Source organism: Meriones unguiculatus, chromosome 1 (assembly GCF_030254825.1).
Source record: "Meriones unguiculatus strain TT.TT164.6M chromosome 1, Bangor_MerUng_6.1, whole genome shotgun sequence".
NCBI lineage: Eukaryota > Metazoa > Chordata > Mammalia > Rodentia > Muridae > Meriones > Meriones unguiculatus.
This window is the reverse complement of record NC_083349.1, coordinates 178821303-178837515: the sequence shown is the minus strand read 5'-3', so window position 1 is coordinate 178837515 and position 16213 is coordinate 178821303. Positions and strand designations below refer to the sequence as shown.

At 42.7% G+C, this 16213-nt stretch overlaps 1 protein-coding gene across 3 annotated transcripts in view; it reads left to right on the top strand.

Moving 5' to 3' along the window:
* The first annotated feature begins 2946 nt into the window (after nucleotides 1-2946).
* Nucleotides 2947-16213, top strand: part of Arhgef12 (Rho guanine nucleotide exchange factor 12) — a 131656-nt gene continuing 118389 nt past the window's right edge. For all 3 annotated transcript variants that reach the window (XM_060372163.1, XM_021636912.2, XM_021636911.2), the window contains exon 1: nucleotides 2947-3181. Coding sequence is in view for 2 of the 3 variants with exons in the window: in XM_021636912.2 (XP_021492587.1) it covers nucleotides 3150-3181 (32 nt within the window). In the remaining variant the exon portion in view is untranslated. The remainder of the gene's footprint in view (nucleotides 3182-16213) is intronic.

Below are 16213 nucleotides of genomic sequence, written 5' to 3'. Positions count from 1 at the left end.
CCCCCCCACCCCCACCCCTTTTGAGACAAGGCTTCACTTTGTAGCACAGGCTGGCCTGAAACTCACTATGTAGCCTGCCTCTGGACTCACGGTAATCCTTCTCCCTCAGCCTCCCAAACGCTGGGAGTATAGTTGTAAGCTACTATACCCAGCTAGACAGTGCATGTCGAATACTTAGAATAGTCCCTGGACACAGCAGGGCCTCCACAAAGCACACTGAAACGCTGGATGAAGAGGACAAATGTGACCTCGAGGAAGTCCCACTGGAAACTGCATGTTCAGTGATTGGGCCACTGGTGCCACCTGCCTAGGTAAAGGGTAAAGGGCTATGTATAACCTACGGAAGAGGCCTTGGCTTGCTTGGCTCTGCTGAAGGCATTCCATAAGGTAGACTCTTTAGAACAGTGGAACAGCCAACAGTTGTAATGAGCCTTTCCTCAGGCTATGAAAAAAAAAATCATTGCCTTGTGATTAGAGATTTTCACCATTGAAACAGTAGTTCTGGGGTGAATAGCCACTGGTTATTCAATCCCTTGCTGACCATCTTCTGAAAGCTTTCCCACAGCAAAATGCCTTCTTTGCTCACAGCTAGAACCTTGGGTCTGTTAAATTTGGAAAGATGTTGGAAGCAGCTTGCCAAAAGGTTTTGTATGCAAGGAAGAGAAGGTGAATTAGGAAACGTTCCCAGTTTGTTTCGTTCCTGAAGCTTAAGACTGAGGCGGCCTGGAAAGGAAGATGGGAACATATTTTTAAAATTCATGATTTGATGAGTCATCAGACCCCATTCATTTGATACTTGCATTGTAACACTGTTAGAACAAGGGAGAGGACAGTACACACAAGAAAATTTGAAAGCTTGGGGAGGAGGTTTGCGTTTTGTTTGTTGTATATAGGTTTATGGACTGCTTTCTACCTATAGGTAGAAACAAGTGGAGTCTTCAGGATAGAATTGCCATGTTGGGATTTACCAGCAGATGGCAACGTGTCCAGGTCTGATCATTAGGAAAGTGGCTTGGAACTCGAATCTGCTTCTATTCTTTCCAAAAATAAACATTACAAAATTAGCTGGCTGTGCCCTGAAAAAAAAAAATCCAGCAAGAGTCATTTCAGGCTTCTGTTTATCTCCCCCGCCCCTTTTACCCTGTTCTAACGTCACCTTGGGCATCTATTCAGGGATAATGATCCTTTCACGAAGTGTTGTGGAATGGCTTAGAAACAGCATTATTAAGAGGTAATTGTTTCCTCTCCACACCCACTGTTTATTAGATTTGATTTCCACAAAATGGCCGAAGTCTCTTCCCACAGACACGGATTGAAGCTCAGAAGTCTGAAGATAATTGTATAAAAGAAATAGCCACTTGATGTTTGCAGGCAGAATTGGAGAACTATATTGTGTCGTGGTACCTCATTTCCTCAGGGACAGATTTATTCAATCATAAAACTACATAGTTAGCTGAATGCCTCTACCCCATAGAAAAAGAAACCGGAAAGCAACATTTGGGAACTCTTCAAAGGGATCCCTAATGCTGTTTACTGGACAGATGTATTTCTTCTCCCTTCTCTTTTCACAACAAGCTTATTAACTTGCCGTGGAAAGCACCATGCTTTCTCAATCTGGCAAATAATACAGTTCATTTTGCCAAGGGAAAACAGCCTAAAAGCAATATTTATATCAAGAACTCCTGTCTCCAGTGTGGGCCCAGATCCTTTCTTCACAGCCTGCTCTGGCCACCGTCCCCTGTCCCCGTTGCGGTGCTAGGCCAGCAGGTGCCCAGGTGAGTGGCCCACCCCAAGCCTGTCTGTGCGTGGGTTTGCCTAACACTGTCGGGGCACGTGGACCCGGGCTCGCGTGCCGTCCTCAAAAGCATTTGACACCCGGAACGAGTACATTCCCTTAAAGAATAAAAGTTTCCAGCACAAGAGGGGCGGGGAGTTCCCGAAGACCCTCTAGACGGGAACGCCTCAGGACTGTGGAATGACTCCTCGGTTGTCCCGGGTGGACCCTCCAGTCTGGACTGCACTTCGAGGGCATCCCAACACCATGAGGGCAGCGGCTGGCCGCGGAGGAAGAAGCCGGCCGCTTCGCCCCGCAGAACTACTTCTTCGCTCCCCTCCACCCGCCGCGACAGCGCTGCGCGGAAGCATCCTCGCAAGTTTGGAGAGTCTGGGAAGCGGAGGGATCCCGGGTGAAGCGGCTTCCCGAAGTCCCAGGGAGAAGGGCCCAAAAAGTCGGCGGGGGAGGGGACGGCTCGGCGCGCTCCAGCCGCGTCGGGCCGAGCAGACAGAACCGGAACCGGAACCCGCGCGCGCGCCCGCGGCGGTCGCCAGGGCCGTCCCCGCCGGCGGCCCCCTCCGCCCTGCGCGCGCGCCCGCGAGTGCCCCTGAGACCCGACGAGCGGCCCTGCGCTCGGAGCCTTCGCCGCCGCCGCTGCTCGGGGGCCGGGCTTCCGGGCCGGGCCGGGACCTCCCGCTCCTCGCGGAGCCGCCGCCTACCAGAGCGTCGGGGAGGAGCCGCCGTGCCACTGCGGAAGAAGCGCGGGGTCCTCCGAGGGATGGGGAGCTGCCCCGGGCGCTGAGACGGGGTCCCTGTCAGCGCGGCGACCCGAGCCGGGTGGGGGCGGCGCGGAGCAGCTCAGGGCCCTCGGCCCGGGGACATGGGGCGGCGCGAGCCCGGCGCGGGACGACGCGAGACGCGGCGGAGGCTGCGGCCACGAGCGCCCGGCAGCCCCAGATAAAGCGGGGACCCGAGGGCCGGGCCCCGCCGACTCGGGACAGGAGCCGACGCCCGTCCCGGAGCCGATCCTGCCCCAGCCCCGGAGGGACCGGGGTTCCCGTCCCACGGCTCGCGGCTTCCCTCTGTGACGAAGTTTTCTCCCGGTGCCTTGCTGAGGATCGTCCCTAGTTCTAGAACTCGCCTGTGGCCGACTTGCTCGGTTTGTTCGAGGAGATAACTTGTTTTGCTCCAACCCGCATCCCCTTTCCGTGACCCCTTGCAATTGGATGTTCTAGATGACTGAATGGAGTTTTGAGTTGGACTTTTGTGTCCCTGCCGAAATTGGGTCCGATCCCAGAGCACTGGGGGTGGGGTGTGGAGGTGTTACTGTAAAATGCAAGTTGGATAAAAAGAAGACCTCTCGCCAAGGGCCCCAATGAGTGGCACACAGTCTACTATCACGGACAGGTGGGTACGAAGTTTCTCGGTCGCTGTATTCGGCCCCACGCAGCAGGGGAGTCGGTGATTGCAAATTTGCCTTCAGCTAGTGCAATTGACAGGCATAAGGAAAGAGGCTTGTTTCGGAGCTGTGCAATTAGTCTAGGGTTGCTGCCAAGTTATCCGGTTGATTGAATTTGGAAATGCAGTTTTTCGGGAGAGAAACTTTCCCCTATATCCTTAGTGGAAATGAAGGAAAACCACGATTGTGGTTTTCTGTCGGGTGCATTAGGATTGTGTATTCATTTTGGAACGAGAGGGAAGGTCATTTTGGGTGAAGGGCAGAGCCTGAGGTCGGTGGGTATTTGGGGCACCGTCAGGTTGATTCCTGTCCTGTGGTAGTTGTAGACTCTTAATTTTAGGAGTTTTTGTCTATGAACTTAATTTTCTGCTGCATGATGATTTGTGAATCTGATCTCTCTTTACGTGTTGACCTGAACACTGTTTAATTATTAATTACCTAATTTTCCAGAATGTTGACATTACCAGTAAATCACAGGCTTTTGCTGGGGACAGTTTCCAGGAGCTGAAGGAAATGAGGGAAAATCATGGGGCCTGCTTCTAATTATTCTTTTTTTTTTTTTTTTTTTTTTAACATTTCACCTTCCAGAAACCCTCGCCTTTAAAGATGTAAATCGTAGGTCTGGTTTAGCATGGCAGGTGGATCCTGTGTGTTACACCTCGTTGTGTATAGAGTGTGTGGCTCAAGTGTAGTTCTCTGACTTCTGAGTACTTTTCAGCGAAAGCAAGTTGATTCCTTTAGCATATTTTATTTCTCAACTTAATTATGACATTGTATTTTACTTCCAGATTTTAGTTTGCTGTTTCTTTTAGGCTAACCTTCAAATTGTTGTCACAAACAAACAGACATAATTGAAGCAGACCTTTTGGAGCAACTATAGTGCTATAGCAACTACAGTGCTCCTGCAGAAGGCAGCGTAATTTCCTAATGAGAGAGTCTCACCCAATTGTGAGACTCATTTGTTGATTTTTAAAGGAGCCAAATTCCATTATCATACAATAACAGCTCCTCCAGAGACAGAACTTCCTTTTCCTGTTGATGCTTTCCAGTGTCACATGAGTGTTCACCTAAAAGATGCCCTTAAATATTTAAACTGCTTATCTTTATCCTTTGTTTGTATACTTTGCTAGGCAGAACTTCATTTTCAGTTTTCCTGGTTATACGATTTACATGTATGTAGAGATAGTCGTTACATGTCTTCCTGTCTCCTATCCTGCTCCTTCTTTCATGGTGTTTTGCTTCTGAGAAATCACCCACAGGTTCATTCAGTTCTTGTCTGTAAGCTAAGCCTATAGATAGCAGACTTACCAGAAACTGATGCAGTCCTGGTTTTCATTAAGACGTTCCAGAGTTTAATTTGTACACACAGAATTTAGAGTCACTAAAATCATTCCACACAAAATCGGTCTACACAAAAGTCCCTCAGCTTTGCTTCTTGGATTTTTGTTCCCTTTCTGGTATCTTGGATTTGGGTCTTTTTACTAACTTAATTCAGCATTTAACAATAAACATGCAGAAGTAAAAATACAAAAGTAAACCTTAAAAACCTGTATGTGTGTTGCTCATGTCTGTGTGTTCTGGTATGCAGGTGCCCTCAGAGACTGGAAGAGGCTTTGGGATTCCATGGTGGTTGTAAGCTGCCTATGCTGGGTGCTAGATACCTAACTTGAGTCCTCTGCAAGAGCAGTATGTGCTTTTTTAGCGGCTGAGTCATCTCTTTAGCCCTTTTTTTTTTTTTTTTTTTTTTTTTTTTTTTTTTTTTTTTTTTGAGACAGGTTCTTGTTGTATGTCTCTGGCTGCATGGTACTTGTGGCACAGGCTATAGATAGCCGCCAACTCATGGCGGTCCTCCTGCCTCAGCTTCTAGAGTTGAAGAGGTTGAAGAATTCCTGCTGGATTCTTGCTCTTAGATAGTTATGTGAGAATAGTGGATGCATATTTTGTAAAGTCAGGTGTATACCTACCTACCTCCCAGGGTTTCTCTTGGTAGCCCTAGCTGTCCTGTCTGTAGAACAGGTTAGCCTCAAACTCAGAGATCCACCTGCCTCTGTCCCTGAAGTGCTGGGATCAAAGGTCTGTGCCACCAACTCCCAGCTTAATTTTTTTCTTCATAAAGAGAATTACTATGTGACCACTACTTTTTCTTCTAAACCTACTCCGTAAATATAAAGCAGCCCTTTCTCTTTAAGAGAGTAGTTCCTGGTTTGAATATATGTTGAGGTGAGATCTGGAAGTACTGGTTTAGTAATGCTTCTATGCCAGAGTGCCTCAGCAAAGTTCTTTCTGTAGAATCTCAGCCCTTCTCCTCAGCACATCTTTTCTCACTAATTCCAGTACATAGGAGATCTATTTTCCTGATTCTAGGACTGTTGGCAAATTAATAGTGCCAGTGCAGCTTTTCAGAGACCCTTTCAAGTTTGAAGTACTGTATGTGGTATGGCTTTGTTCTGCCGAGTGTGCAGGGCCACCAGGCCAGCTGCGTGAGTTGGAGTTCTTTCATTGTGGTGCTTTTGACTACAGAGTCTGTCTGTCCTCAGTTGAAATCAGACTAGCTGGTTTTGGGCGTTGTTCTGTTTTGCAGTTTGTGGCAGGCGACACATGGCTGAACAAGATAAGAAGGGTTTTATTCTTGTGTTAGGGACGTGCTGGGGCTGGGATGGAATTCAGCTGTGTTTAGGCTCTGATTGGCCACTTTGGATATTCAGAACTCTTGTTACATCCTGTTATTATTTTGCAGTTAAAGTCACATATTCATTTGCTTCCTTTTTTCTCTCCCTTTTTTTTTATCCCAGCACGCGCTGCCTTAAAACTTGTGGTAGATTTATAAAGGCTGCTGGTTCCCCCTCAACTCCTTTGGATTTTTTTTTTTTCTTTCCCTTTTCTCTGGTTTTTTTTTTTTTTTTTTTGGACAGGGTTTCTCTGTGTAGCCCTAGCTGTCCTAGAACTCACTCTGTAGACCAGGCTGGCCTTGAACTCACAGAGATCCGCCTGCCTCTTGGATTGCTGGGTACCACACGGTTATGTAGTGTATTCGAAAAGCTTTTTTTTTTTTTTAAGATTTATTTATTTGTGTGTCTGGATATTTTGCCTGCATGCACAGATATGTGCACCGCATGTATGCCTGCTGCAATGGATCCTCTGGAACTGGAGTTACAGACAGTTGTGAGTTGCTCTGTGGGTGATGGAAATTTAACCAGGTCCTCCAGGGGAGCAGCCAGTGCTCTTAACCACTGAGCCATCTCTCCAGCCCCTGAAAGCTTTTAAAAATTATTTTATAGCTGTTTTCTAGTCGCTTGCTTCATAGTAGTATATAAAACTACTAGTGTATATAACTAGTAGTTACAAAACTACTTTGAAGTCAGAAGACTTAAAAAAGTGATAGATTGTCTGGTTGCTATTTTTCCATCTGCATTAACTATTCTATTCAGCCCTAAAATGTCTTAGTAGTTTTCAGTGCTCCCTGGCTTGTTTCTATCCTTAGAGTGGCAGAAACTGTGGTGATTGACCTTTCATTTAAGCAGTAGAAAGAAGAGAATGTTTTTTCAGTGGACCCAGTGATTGAATTCAGGGTAGATTTTGGAACAGCAACTTTTCAGTGTGGTACAGGTGGGAAAGTCAGCAGGGTCTTCCTTGGGATTCGAGGACTTTGTTTCGTCTGGGGCTTACAGATCTTGCTGTTTTTGATTTGTAGATTGTAGACAGTTTTTGATGTGTTGAAATTTACTTACACTGAATTTAGCTTTTTAAGGTTAACTTTTAAAAAGCTTTCAAGGGAACATGAAAGCCTACAACTTTATGTTCATATATAGAGCTATCGTTCATGATTTTTTTTTTCTCCTGCTAAAGTGGTCTTATAGTTCTTCTAGTTAATAACAAAAACAAGCAACCTTCCCCCTTAGGGTTGTATGTTATTTTCAAGGTTGCATGAGTCATCTGTAAGATGTAATTATTTGTAATAGTTTCTTATAAAATGAGTCCATTTCAAATATAGTCTTGAAGTTGAGGATAAGGAGTATCACAGTGCCAATTTTATAATATTTTGTCTTTTCTAAGTTCAGAATAAAGTCCTGATTCACATAAGCCTGTAATATAGTGCATGTATTTCTACAGTTTTGCCAGTCAATATGGAGAGTCCAAAGTAGCTTTTTACAAAATACGGAGTTATAGCCTTCCTGATTAAAGCACACTTATATTATGTTTACATTTGTTTCATGAGTTGACAAAGGATGCTTTATTTGAAGTCATTGCAAAAGCGTGCTAGCCTGCTGATACCACTTAATACATTAGTGGTGTTTTCTGTTAATGTTAGTGATTAGTGTTAACACTACCATGGTCCCCCCGCCCCCATAATTTGTTTCATTATTTATACTGAGTGTTAACATGTGAACATCATAGATGGTAGACACAGCAGGATGTTTTAATGGTTCTCCACTGGCGATTGGAGGGATCCTGGTGCAGTGATTGTCTCACAGGTATTTATGCCGCTAGTGGCTGGGACTGCAGGTCAGTGAGAGAGTGAATGGTTCCTCCTCCAGCAAGGCAGGAGCAAATGGGTCTTACTACATCGTTAATTCCCTCTGAGAAATGGCCTGGGACATTGTTTTCAGGAATAAGGAGGCTTAACTTAATTTTGTCTCATCTGTTAAAATTTGGATTTGATGACTTAATTTACATGGTGATAAGATTCCTTCTTTTAATTAAGAGTCTTCAGAATAGTGACATCACTTTTTCATATCCTTTTGAATAAGATATTCTTTCATGGTTGCAGTGAGAGCCTATGGTATTATAATTTTTAATATTGATAATGTTTTAAAATTTGGTGTATGGCAGATCATATTTCCATTATTTATACTTTAGGGCAACTTCTAATCAAGTCAGTCTTATAAAACTGGGAGAATCAGACGCGATTTTTTTTTTTTCTTTCCCCCTCTGCTCTGCTGGAACCAGAGGTGTTGTGCCAGGCAAACCTTCAGATTCAGGATTTTAATCTGGGTTTTCTAGATTCAAGCTGTTGTTGTTGTTATTATTTGAGACAGGTTTCTCTGTGTAGCCCTGTCCTGGAACTTGCTCTGTAGACCAGGCTGACCTAGAACTCAGAGATTGCTTGCTTCTGCCTCTGCCTCCTGGAGTGCTGGCATTAAAGGTGTGGCTTCTTTTTTTTTTTTTTTTTTTTTAGCTTAAATTTTTTTTTTAGCTTAAATTATTTTCTTTTTACATATATTATTTTTTCTGTTCACCATTGTTTAGTAGCTTTCCAACCTCACACAAAAAAAGAATAGGGTATTTTTTCTTACAGGATGCTTTCTTCCTGGTCCCTTATCTGTGCTAACTTTAAATATCTCTAGAGAATAAAGCTTTTTTCACTTCCTCAGGAGACTGAACAACAAGCTGATAGGTCTTGTAGTCAGGAAGCTGTTCCTGATCTTCAGCTCAAGCTTTTCTTTAAGTCGTCCTGGTAACTTGTGCATTCTAGCTGTTCTGAGCTAAATGATGCTTCTCTGCCATTTTGAGTTTGCATGCCTGTAATGGTTCACGTGGTTAGCTGCTGCTTTCTTTCTGGTTCTCCTCCCCTCACTTATTCTTTGTTTAGCCAAGTTATGTTTTTTCTTGTTCCATTGTCTAAATGTCAGTCTGTCTCTCAATATTTTATTAGCTTTGCCTGACTTGCTTTCCTAGTACAATTCTTAGTTGGTCTCCTGGTACAAAATGTGATATTCTATATGATTCATACTCTAAAAAAGCAAGTTCTAACTTATTTTTACTGTATTTCTAAGTTCTTTGATTTTCTTCAGGTATGGCCTTAGCCTCAAATTACAGGTAGAGAGATTCTCAGAAAAAATATAGATATATAGGTAGATATATCTGTGCATGTATCTATAAATTTTGTAGTGGGGATAAATCCAGGGCCTCAGGTTTGCTGGGTGAGCAGTTAGCTATATTCTCTGGCCCCATGTTTATTTTGGAATGGATATAAGAGATAGTAGCGAACAAATGAAACAAACATATATAAACAACATAATTACCAAATAAGCTAATTAAATAGTTACTCATGTTTTCAAAGACTTCTTTACAAAGTGATTCTTTCAAATGTAGTTCCCCTAATGTATCAAAAAGTAGAGTACAGAAGTACTGTCACAAGCCTTTGCTAAGTCAAAATTAGAGGTGAAAACAAAGTACCACTGTGGTCAACAAGGAGATGCAGTTGTAGGTTAAGGTAATATAAATGGTGAGGGTCTTCTGGAAATTGTTATCCAGAATTTCAGTATGGTGGTTTGTTTCAGTCTCTTACTTAAAATGTTAAGTACTCCTCTCCACTTAAGTCTTCATATCAAGTTTAAGAAACAGCTCTGTGTACAGTGCTTGCTTAGTAGTAATTTCCTGGTAGAATAGATCACTGTTAAAATTTAAATAATAGTTTCTTCTGGCTGTAGAGATGGCTCAGGCTAGGAGTGTGTACTTTTCTTGTAGAGGACCCAAGTTCAGTTCCCAGCACTCTCATCAGGAGGCTCTTAACCAATATAGGTCTACCTCCAGGGGGATGAGTTGCCTTCTGGCCTCTTCAGGTACCTGACTCACATGTGTGTACCCTCCAACAAGTATACATGTAATTAACAATATAAGAAAAAAATGAATAGCAGAAAACCATCTTTCTTGTATTTGTGAGAGTTATTACTAATGACAAGATAGCAAAAGAAAAAAGTGTATATATTTCAATTACTATAAGATATCTAAGTTTAAAGAACTCTTTAATGCTTTATTAATTTACTTTCATTGGTACTTGTTTAGTTTCATGTTATTTATGTAGATATCCTTGATTGTTTGGGTTTTGCTAGTAAGTTTTGAAATTTGGAAAATGCCACTTTTTATTTTATGGCTCAGAATGTCTAAGTATCAAAGGTAACCATGTGTGAGATGTTTAGCTGCTTGTGGAGCTGATGCCTGGGATACTGTATAGATTTGATCTTACAGAGTGGTATGTGGTGGAGCTGAGGGCCAGCTGTTCTCAAAGTGCATAAGCACGTGTTTTGACTCTTAGTAGAAGAAGCACATGATGGTTCCTGTATTAAACTGACATACCTCAGAGCAGCTGAGACGTCAGTTTCATTTCACAAATGATTTTTAATGAAATCAAATGCTGATTCATGCTTTTTAAAGTCTCAGTCAGGCCTAGGTGGCTTCCTTGTGTTTAGAGACAAGCAACTCTAATAGCCAGAAGAAAAAAAGCTTTTCTGGCTTGGGACTATAATCACAATCACATAGCAATTAGAAACGTTTGAGACTGTGGTAGTGGCACATGTCTCTAGTTCCAGCACTTGGAGGTTCAGGCAGGAGGATCTTGAGTTCTAGACCAGCCTGGGCTGAATAGTGAGATTCTGCTCAAAGAAAAAGGGTAGAAGGAAGGGAGGAGGGGAAACCAACTTACACTTAGCCACTGATGGCATGGCTTCTTATTTTGACATTAGAAAGTATATTGTAGTTATGGAAGATACTACTTTTAGACTACTATTTAATATACTATTAAGTATAAATGCTGCTCTTTCAGTTTGTGTAATTAATATATCAAAGAGATTTTTTTTTGGTAGATCTTCCATGGATTTAGGAAATGTCCATTATTGTATAAAAACCAGAGAATCTAAAGGCATTAACCCTAAAATTGACCACATATTGCAGAGAGTACCCACTAGAAAAGTAAAATGTTCTCAAATATACATAAATACATATAGCTCAAGCATGTCTTCTTGTAGGGCTTACATGGGTTATCGGTCTTTCCTGTGTTCAGCATACATGCTGATCTGCTGTGGTTTGCCTGGTGTCTCTGTGGTTTACTCAGAGGAAGTGGTTCTTGTGGGTGAAGGTCTGGTCTTCTTGGAGATTGTTGGTGGCACATCCACTGTCAGCTTATTTCCTGTTTTATTGGCTGTCTGGCGTAAGGTGACTACTACTGAGGGGAATCTGAGCAGTTGTGGTAAGAGGATAGCTGGTTATGATGTTGGCTAACACCCACTTCTCAGGTGAGGCAAGGGTTAAATTGATGTTTATAAAATGCTCTGACAGTCTAGGATGAAAAGTGCAGACACTGTTTCTAATTATATTTGCAGATTATTGTGATGTTCAGATATTGCTTTGCTGCAGTTAAAAACATGTTCACATAATACAGTGTTATTTTGCCGAACTTGATGTTTGTAGCCATTCAAGTGGTTTTCAGTCACCACAAGAGTCATAGTTAGAATTTTTCCTTTCTGGGACTAGGGAGATGACTTAGTTGGTAACTTGCCTGCTATGTAATCGCAAGGACCTGAGTGTGGATTTCTAGCACCCACATAAAAGCTAGGGGCATAGTGGGTATCTGTAACCCCAGCTGGGGAGGGGTGGAGACAGGCAGATCTCTGGAGTTCACTTGTCATCCAGGTTCAGTAACAGATCTCTGAGCCTGCAACAGTGGGTAAAGGTGCCTCTCACCAACCTCCACATCACTACCTTGACACTCATGCTTACGCACACCACACTGTGACACCCATGCACTTCCAGTGCTGTGACACTCATGCATGGGTGCATGCACACACGTGCACTCATGCATATGCCTGTGTGCACACGCACATATGCACACACACATGCAAGTGTGGCAGAGATACCAAGAGAGAATGATTATTATGAACTCATGCCATAAGTAATTTTCCTGCTCTTTTACCTCGTTTTCCACACCTCCACTGGTTCTCAGACAGACTACTCAGAAGTGACTGTATTTAAAACTGTTCCTGTCATGAAGACAAGGTCTTGTGCTGTAGTTCAGGGTAATCTTGAACTCAAAATCCTCTAGTCTTTGCCCCCTGAGTGCTGTAGTTAGAAGTGTGTACCGTGTGCCCCTTCCTCTCAGAAATCCTACAAACACACAGCAGCCTATTGTTTTAATGTCCTGTGTGTCTGTCCTGAAGTGTGGTGGGTGGCATCTTCCAACTTTTACAGGCTATGCTTTTACAGCAAACCCCGGGATTACATTGTCAGGTGTGGGGAGGCTGCACCATCACTTTCTCGGTCTTATTTGCAAGTTGGCTGAAGGAACATCTGAAATTCATGGTTATTGTGAGTGACGGAGAGAACGGACAAAGACACTGATGGAAGGAGCACATGCTGACTCCTTTTTGTTGTTTGTTTTTGAGACAGGGTTTTTCTGTGTAGCCCTGGCTGTCCTGGGACTACTATCTGTAGACCAGGCAGGCCTCGAACAGAGATTCACCTGCCTTTGCCTCCCGAGGGTGGGATCAAAGGTGTGTGTCCTCAAACCCAGCAGCAATGATGACTCTTAAAGCTTTTGTTCAGTCACGTGTATATCACATTAGCTCATAGAACATGTGCTAGAATGAGGTAAAGTTCATTGTCAGTGGGGTAGGGATGTGTACTGTCCTACAGGTGGCATTGCAAGCCATGTGATCACCAGCAAGGCTGTGTAATCTTTCTAAGGAAGGATATGGAGGCTCAATAAGTGGGAACAATAATGCAGTCTTCCACAGGAGTTGCCCAGTAAAAGCTTATTGTAGAGGCTATTTAGCCGATGTGACAGGTTTAGTTCCATAGAGAAGTTCAGAGTGCTATGCTGGGCTCTGTATTCCTTTCACTAACTTCAACTGTGATCAGTACACGCACTGTCGTGGGTTATCCCTTTTTCCCTTGCCTCTCTTCATGGGGTCAGAGTGAAGCTTCTGGATATTCTGATATCACCAGTAAATATCTCACCGAGATTCCATTTAGTGTGGACTGTGACTTCTTATAATATCCTCACTATCTCATGGTTTGAGGCAGTGTGCTGTCAGTTGGAAAGGGTGTTCATGGAGTGTGTAGAGTTTGACAGCCAGATCTTGTTTTGATTTCATGGACTGTTTCTGGAGGAGTTTTACAATAGGGATCTACTTTCCCAGCCTCCTATTTACTCAACTTTAATGTGTGTGTGTGTGTGTGTGTGTGTGTGTGTGTGTGTGTGTGTGTAACAGAAGCAGGTAATTAACCTCTGGGAAAAAAATAATATTGCAACAGAATTGATTTGCAGGAGGTTTCATTTCTCACAGAGCTTCTGTTGGAATGAAGCCAGTTGAAAGGAATCCCAGCTCTTAATGGTTCCAGGTCTTCTGGGAGCTCACAGTGATGTTATTTAATCTGGAGAAGAATATCAGACTCACTTATAAAACCCTTGCACTCACCTATCTATGCTGTCAGTTGTGCAGAGAAAAGAGCCACCCATCCTTGAGGTCATCGCAGTGATAATATAGTAAGAGGAAAGGGAGTCTAATTTTAGTTTAGAAATCATTAACACTGCCTATAGCTGCTCAGGCGAACGAATTTAAAGGCTTTCAAGCTGCTAATATGACTAAGGATGTCAGTGCAGGCAATATGTTTGTTATTGCTGTAGTGTAGGGAAGAAGGGGCATGTGATAGTGGTGCCACCAAAGAGAGCTTACAGTGTTTGGTGATTAAGTTAGCACAATGCTGTTGAAATAACTTTAATGGTTATTTATCTTTGTGTGGACACTCAAAGCAGTCTTTAGCTATTGAAATAGTTCTATGTATTTTTAATTAATGTGTTGTTAATTATAGAATATTTGTAGGAACTATAAAACTACAGTTTCAAATGACTTTTTGTTGGCTTAAATAAAATTATTTAAATGTGAGGGTTTTTTTTGCTGTTGAATTGGTTTTGGTTACTCAGAGCAACATACTTGATTTAAAATATAAACAAATAAATTTTATCCATGGTGAATAATTCTTTGATGTGTCCTTCTTGTTATTGTGTAGTGTTGTCTCACAACTGAGAATACTAGGTTTCAGAGATAATAGTTGGACTGTCCTTATCAGGCCAACTTATCAGGACAGTAGTGCTTTGGCTGCATTTTAGTTGCATGTGCTGTTGCCAACTTAGAATGAATTTATGGTTTCTTGTTAATAGATTTACCCTACAACTCTTCCTGCTTAGAATTCTTGAGAGTGTTTGAAGGTAAGGAGGGTTTGTTACCTGGATGAGAACAGCAGGGAAAAGAAGCTCTGCCCCAGGCCCTTGCAGCCCAACAGAGGAAGGGATGGTTTTCTTCCGAGAACAGGAATAAAGTCAGTGTTGTAAATGATAAGTAGTAATCATATCATCATCATCTTCCTCTTCCTCTCCCTCTTCCTCTAATTTCTTCTTGTATTTTGAGACAGGGATTCTCTGTTGTAGCGCTGGTTGTTCTGAAAATCGTTCTGTAGACCTAGACCTTAAAGAATCCACCTGCCTCTGCCTCCTGGAGTGGTAGGATTAAAGGCGTGCACCACTACTGCCCGGCATTATTTTTTGTTTAAAAGTAGCTTTTAAGAAAAGTTATCTCAGTCCTGAATTTAATGTGTGTATATATTTATTTTTATTTTGCCCATGGCAGAGGATCAGTAGAAGAAAACTGAGATGGTGGTGTGGAGAAGAGTCTTATATTTTGGTGTTTTAGGTTTGTTTTGTAATAACCAGGAGACCTTGGGCAAATTTATTTTCTGAATAGCATCTGTAAAAGTAGGACTAAGTAAGGTGGGTGTGGTTGGCTCATGCCTATTATTCCGGCACTCAAGAGGGAGGAGGACTCTTACAAATTTTCAGCCAGCCCAGCCAGCATGGGCTACCTGGTGAGTTCAGTCCATCTTGTGTTACTCGGTGAGAAGAGAGAGACAGACAGGCTGACTTTTTTGAAGATAAATCGTGAAGACTGTAAGAGGATGTGTTTTAACACCTGTTGTTTCGAGTTGGGTGTGGGAGCATGTATGTCTTTAACCCCAGCTCTGAAGTTTAGGGGATCTCTATGAGATCAAGGCCAGCCTAGTGTTTATATAGTAAGTTCTAGGACAGCCAAGGCTATGTAGAGATACCTTGTCTCAAAAAAACCAAAAAGAAGAAAAAGTGCTAGTGTATGTAGCAAGAGGTCAATAAGTTATTGGCTGTGACTTTTAAACTTTAGAAATCTGTTTTGCTAAACTTTTTTTAAATTCTAGCAAAATGATTTTTGAATTTATACGCATTTTCAGCTGTTTTTCCCTTGCTAAATGATATTCTTTTAATTTTATATTAAAAATAAATTTACAATTAAAAATTTAAAAGTTGCCTGAATAGTGATATTTATTGACTCATGTGGAAGCAAGAAGTCGTTTAAAAAAAAAAAAAGATTTATTTATTTATTTAAACAGTATTCTGCCTCATGTGAGTCAAGGAGGTCAGAATAGGGAGTGTATCTCATTATAGATGGTTGTGAGCCACCATGTGGTTGCTGGGAATTGAACTCAGGACCTTTGGAAGGACAGCCAGTGCTCTTAACCTCTGAGTCATCTCTCCAGCCCTTGTTGGTTTTGTTTTGTGTGATGAGTGAGATCTTGCCATGTTGTTCAGGCTGACTTGTTTTCTGGGCCCATGCTTCCAGGTCCAGGCATAATCTGGCTCAAGAAGTAATTTTTATTTGTGGGTGACTAGTTCAAAGAAATAATGATTAAATTGGTTTTACTTTCCAAGTTAAAAATGTTAATATGGTTACTTCCTATCCACACTATACGTTTTTGGTATTTTCAAGGCAGAGTTTCTCTCCTTAACCCTGGCTGCCCTGGAACTCACTCTGTAGACCAGGGTGGCCTCAAACTCAGAGAGATCCACCTGCCTCTGCCTCCTGAGCACTGGGCTTAAAGGCGTGTGCCGGCACCAGCGCCCCCACCGCCCCCACCGCCCCGCGACCACCAGGTGGCCACACTGTCCTTTGGTTTTACTCTGTATTTTTTACTCTCACTACATGAGCATACATGACCCACACTTGAAAGGAACTGAAATATCACTGGTGCAGGTGAAGGCTTTGTCATTTTGCTTTTGGGTCTCTGAGACAAAGTCTGTCTGGGTCTGCGGTACAGTCTGTCTTCCAGTCTGTGGCAGTCCTTCAGGATGGCAGGTATGAGCCGCGACACCCAGCACACATTTACGTTCTGTACCGTCG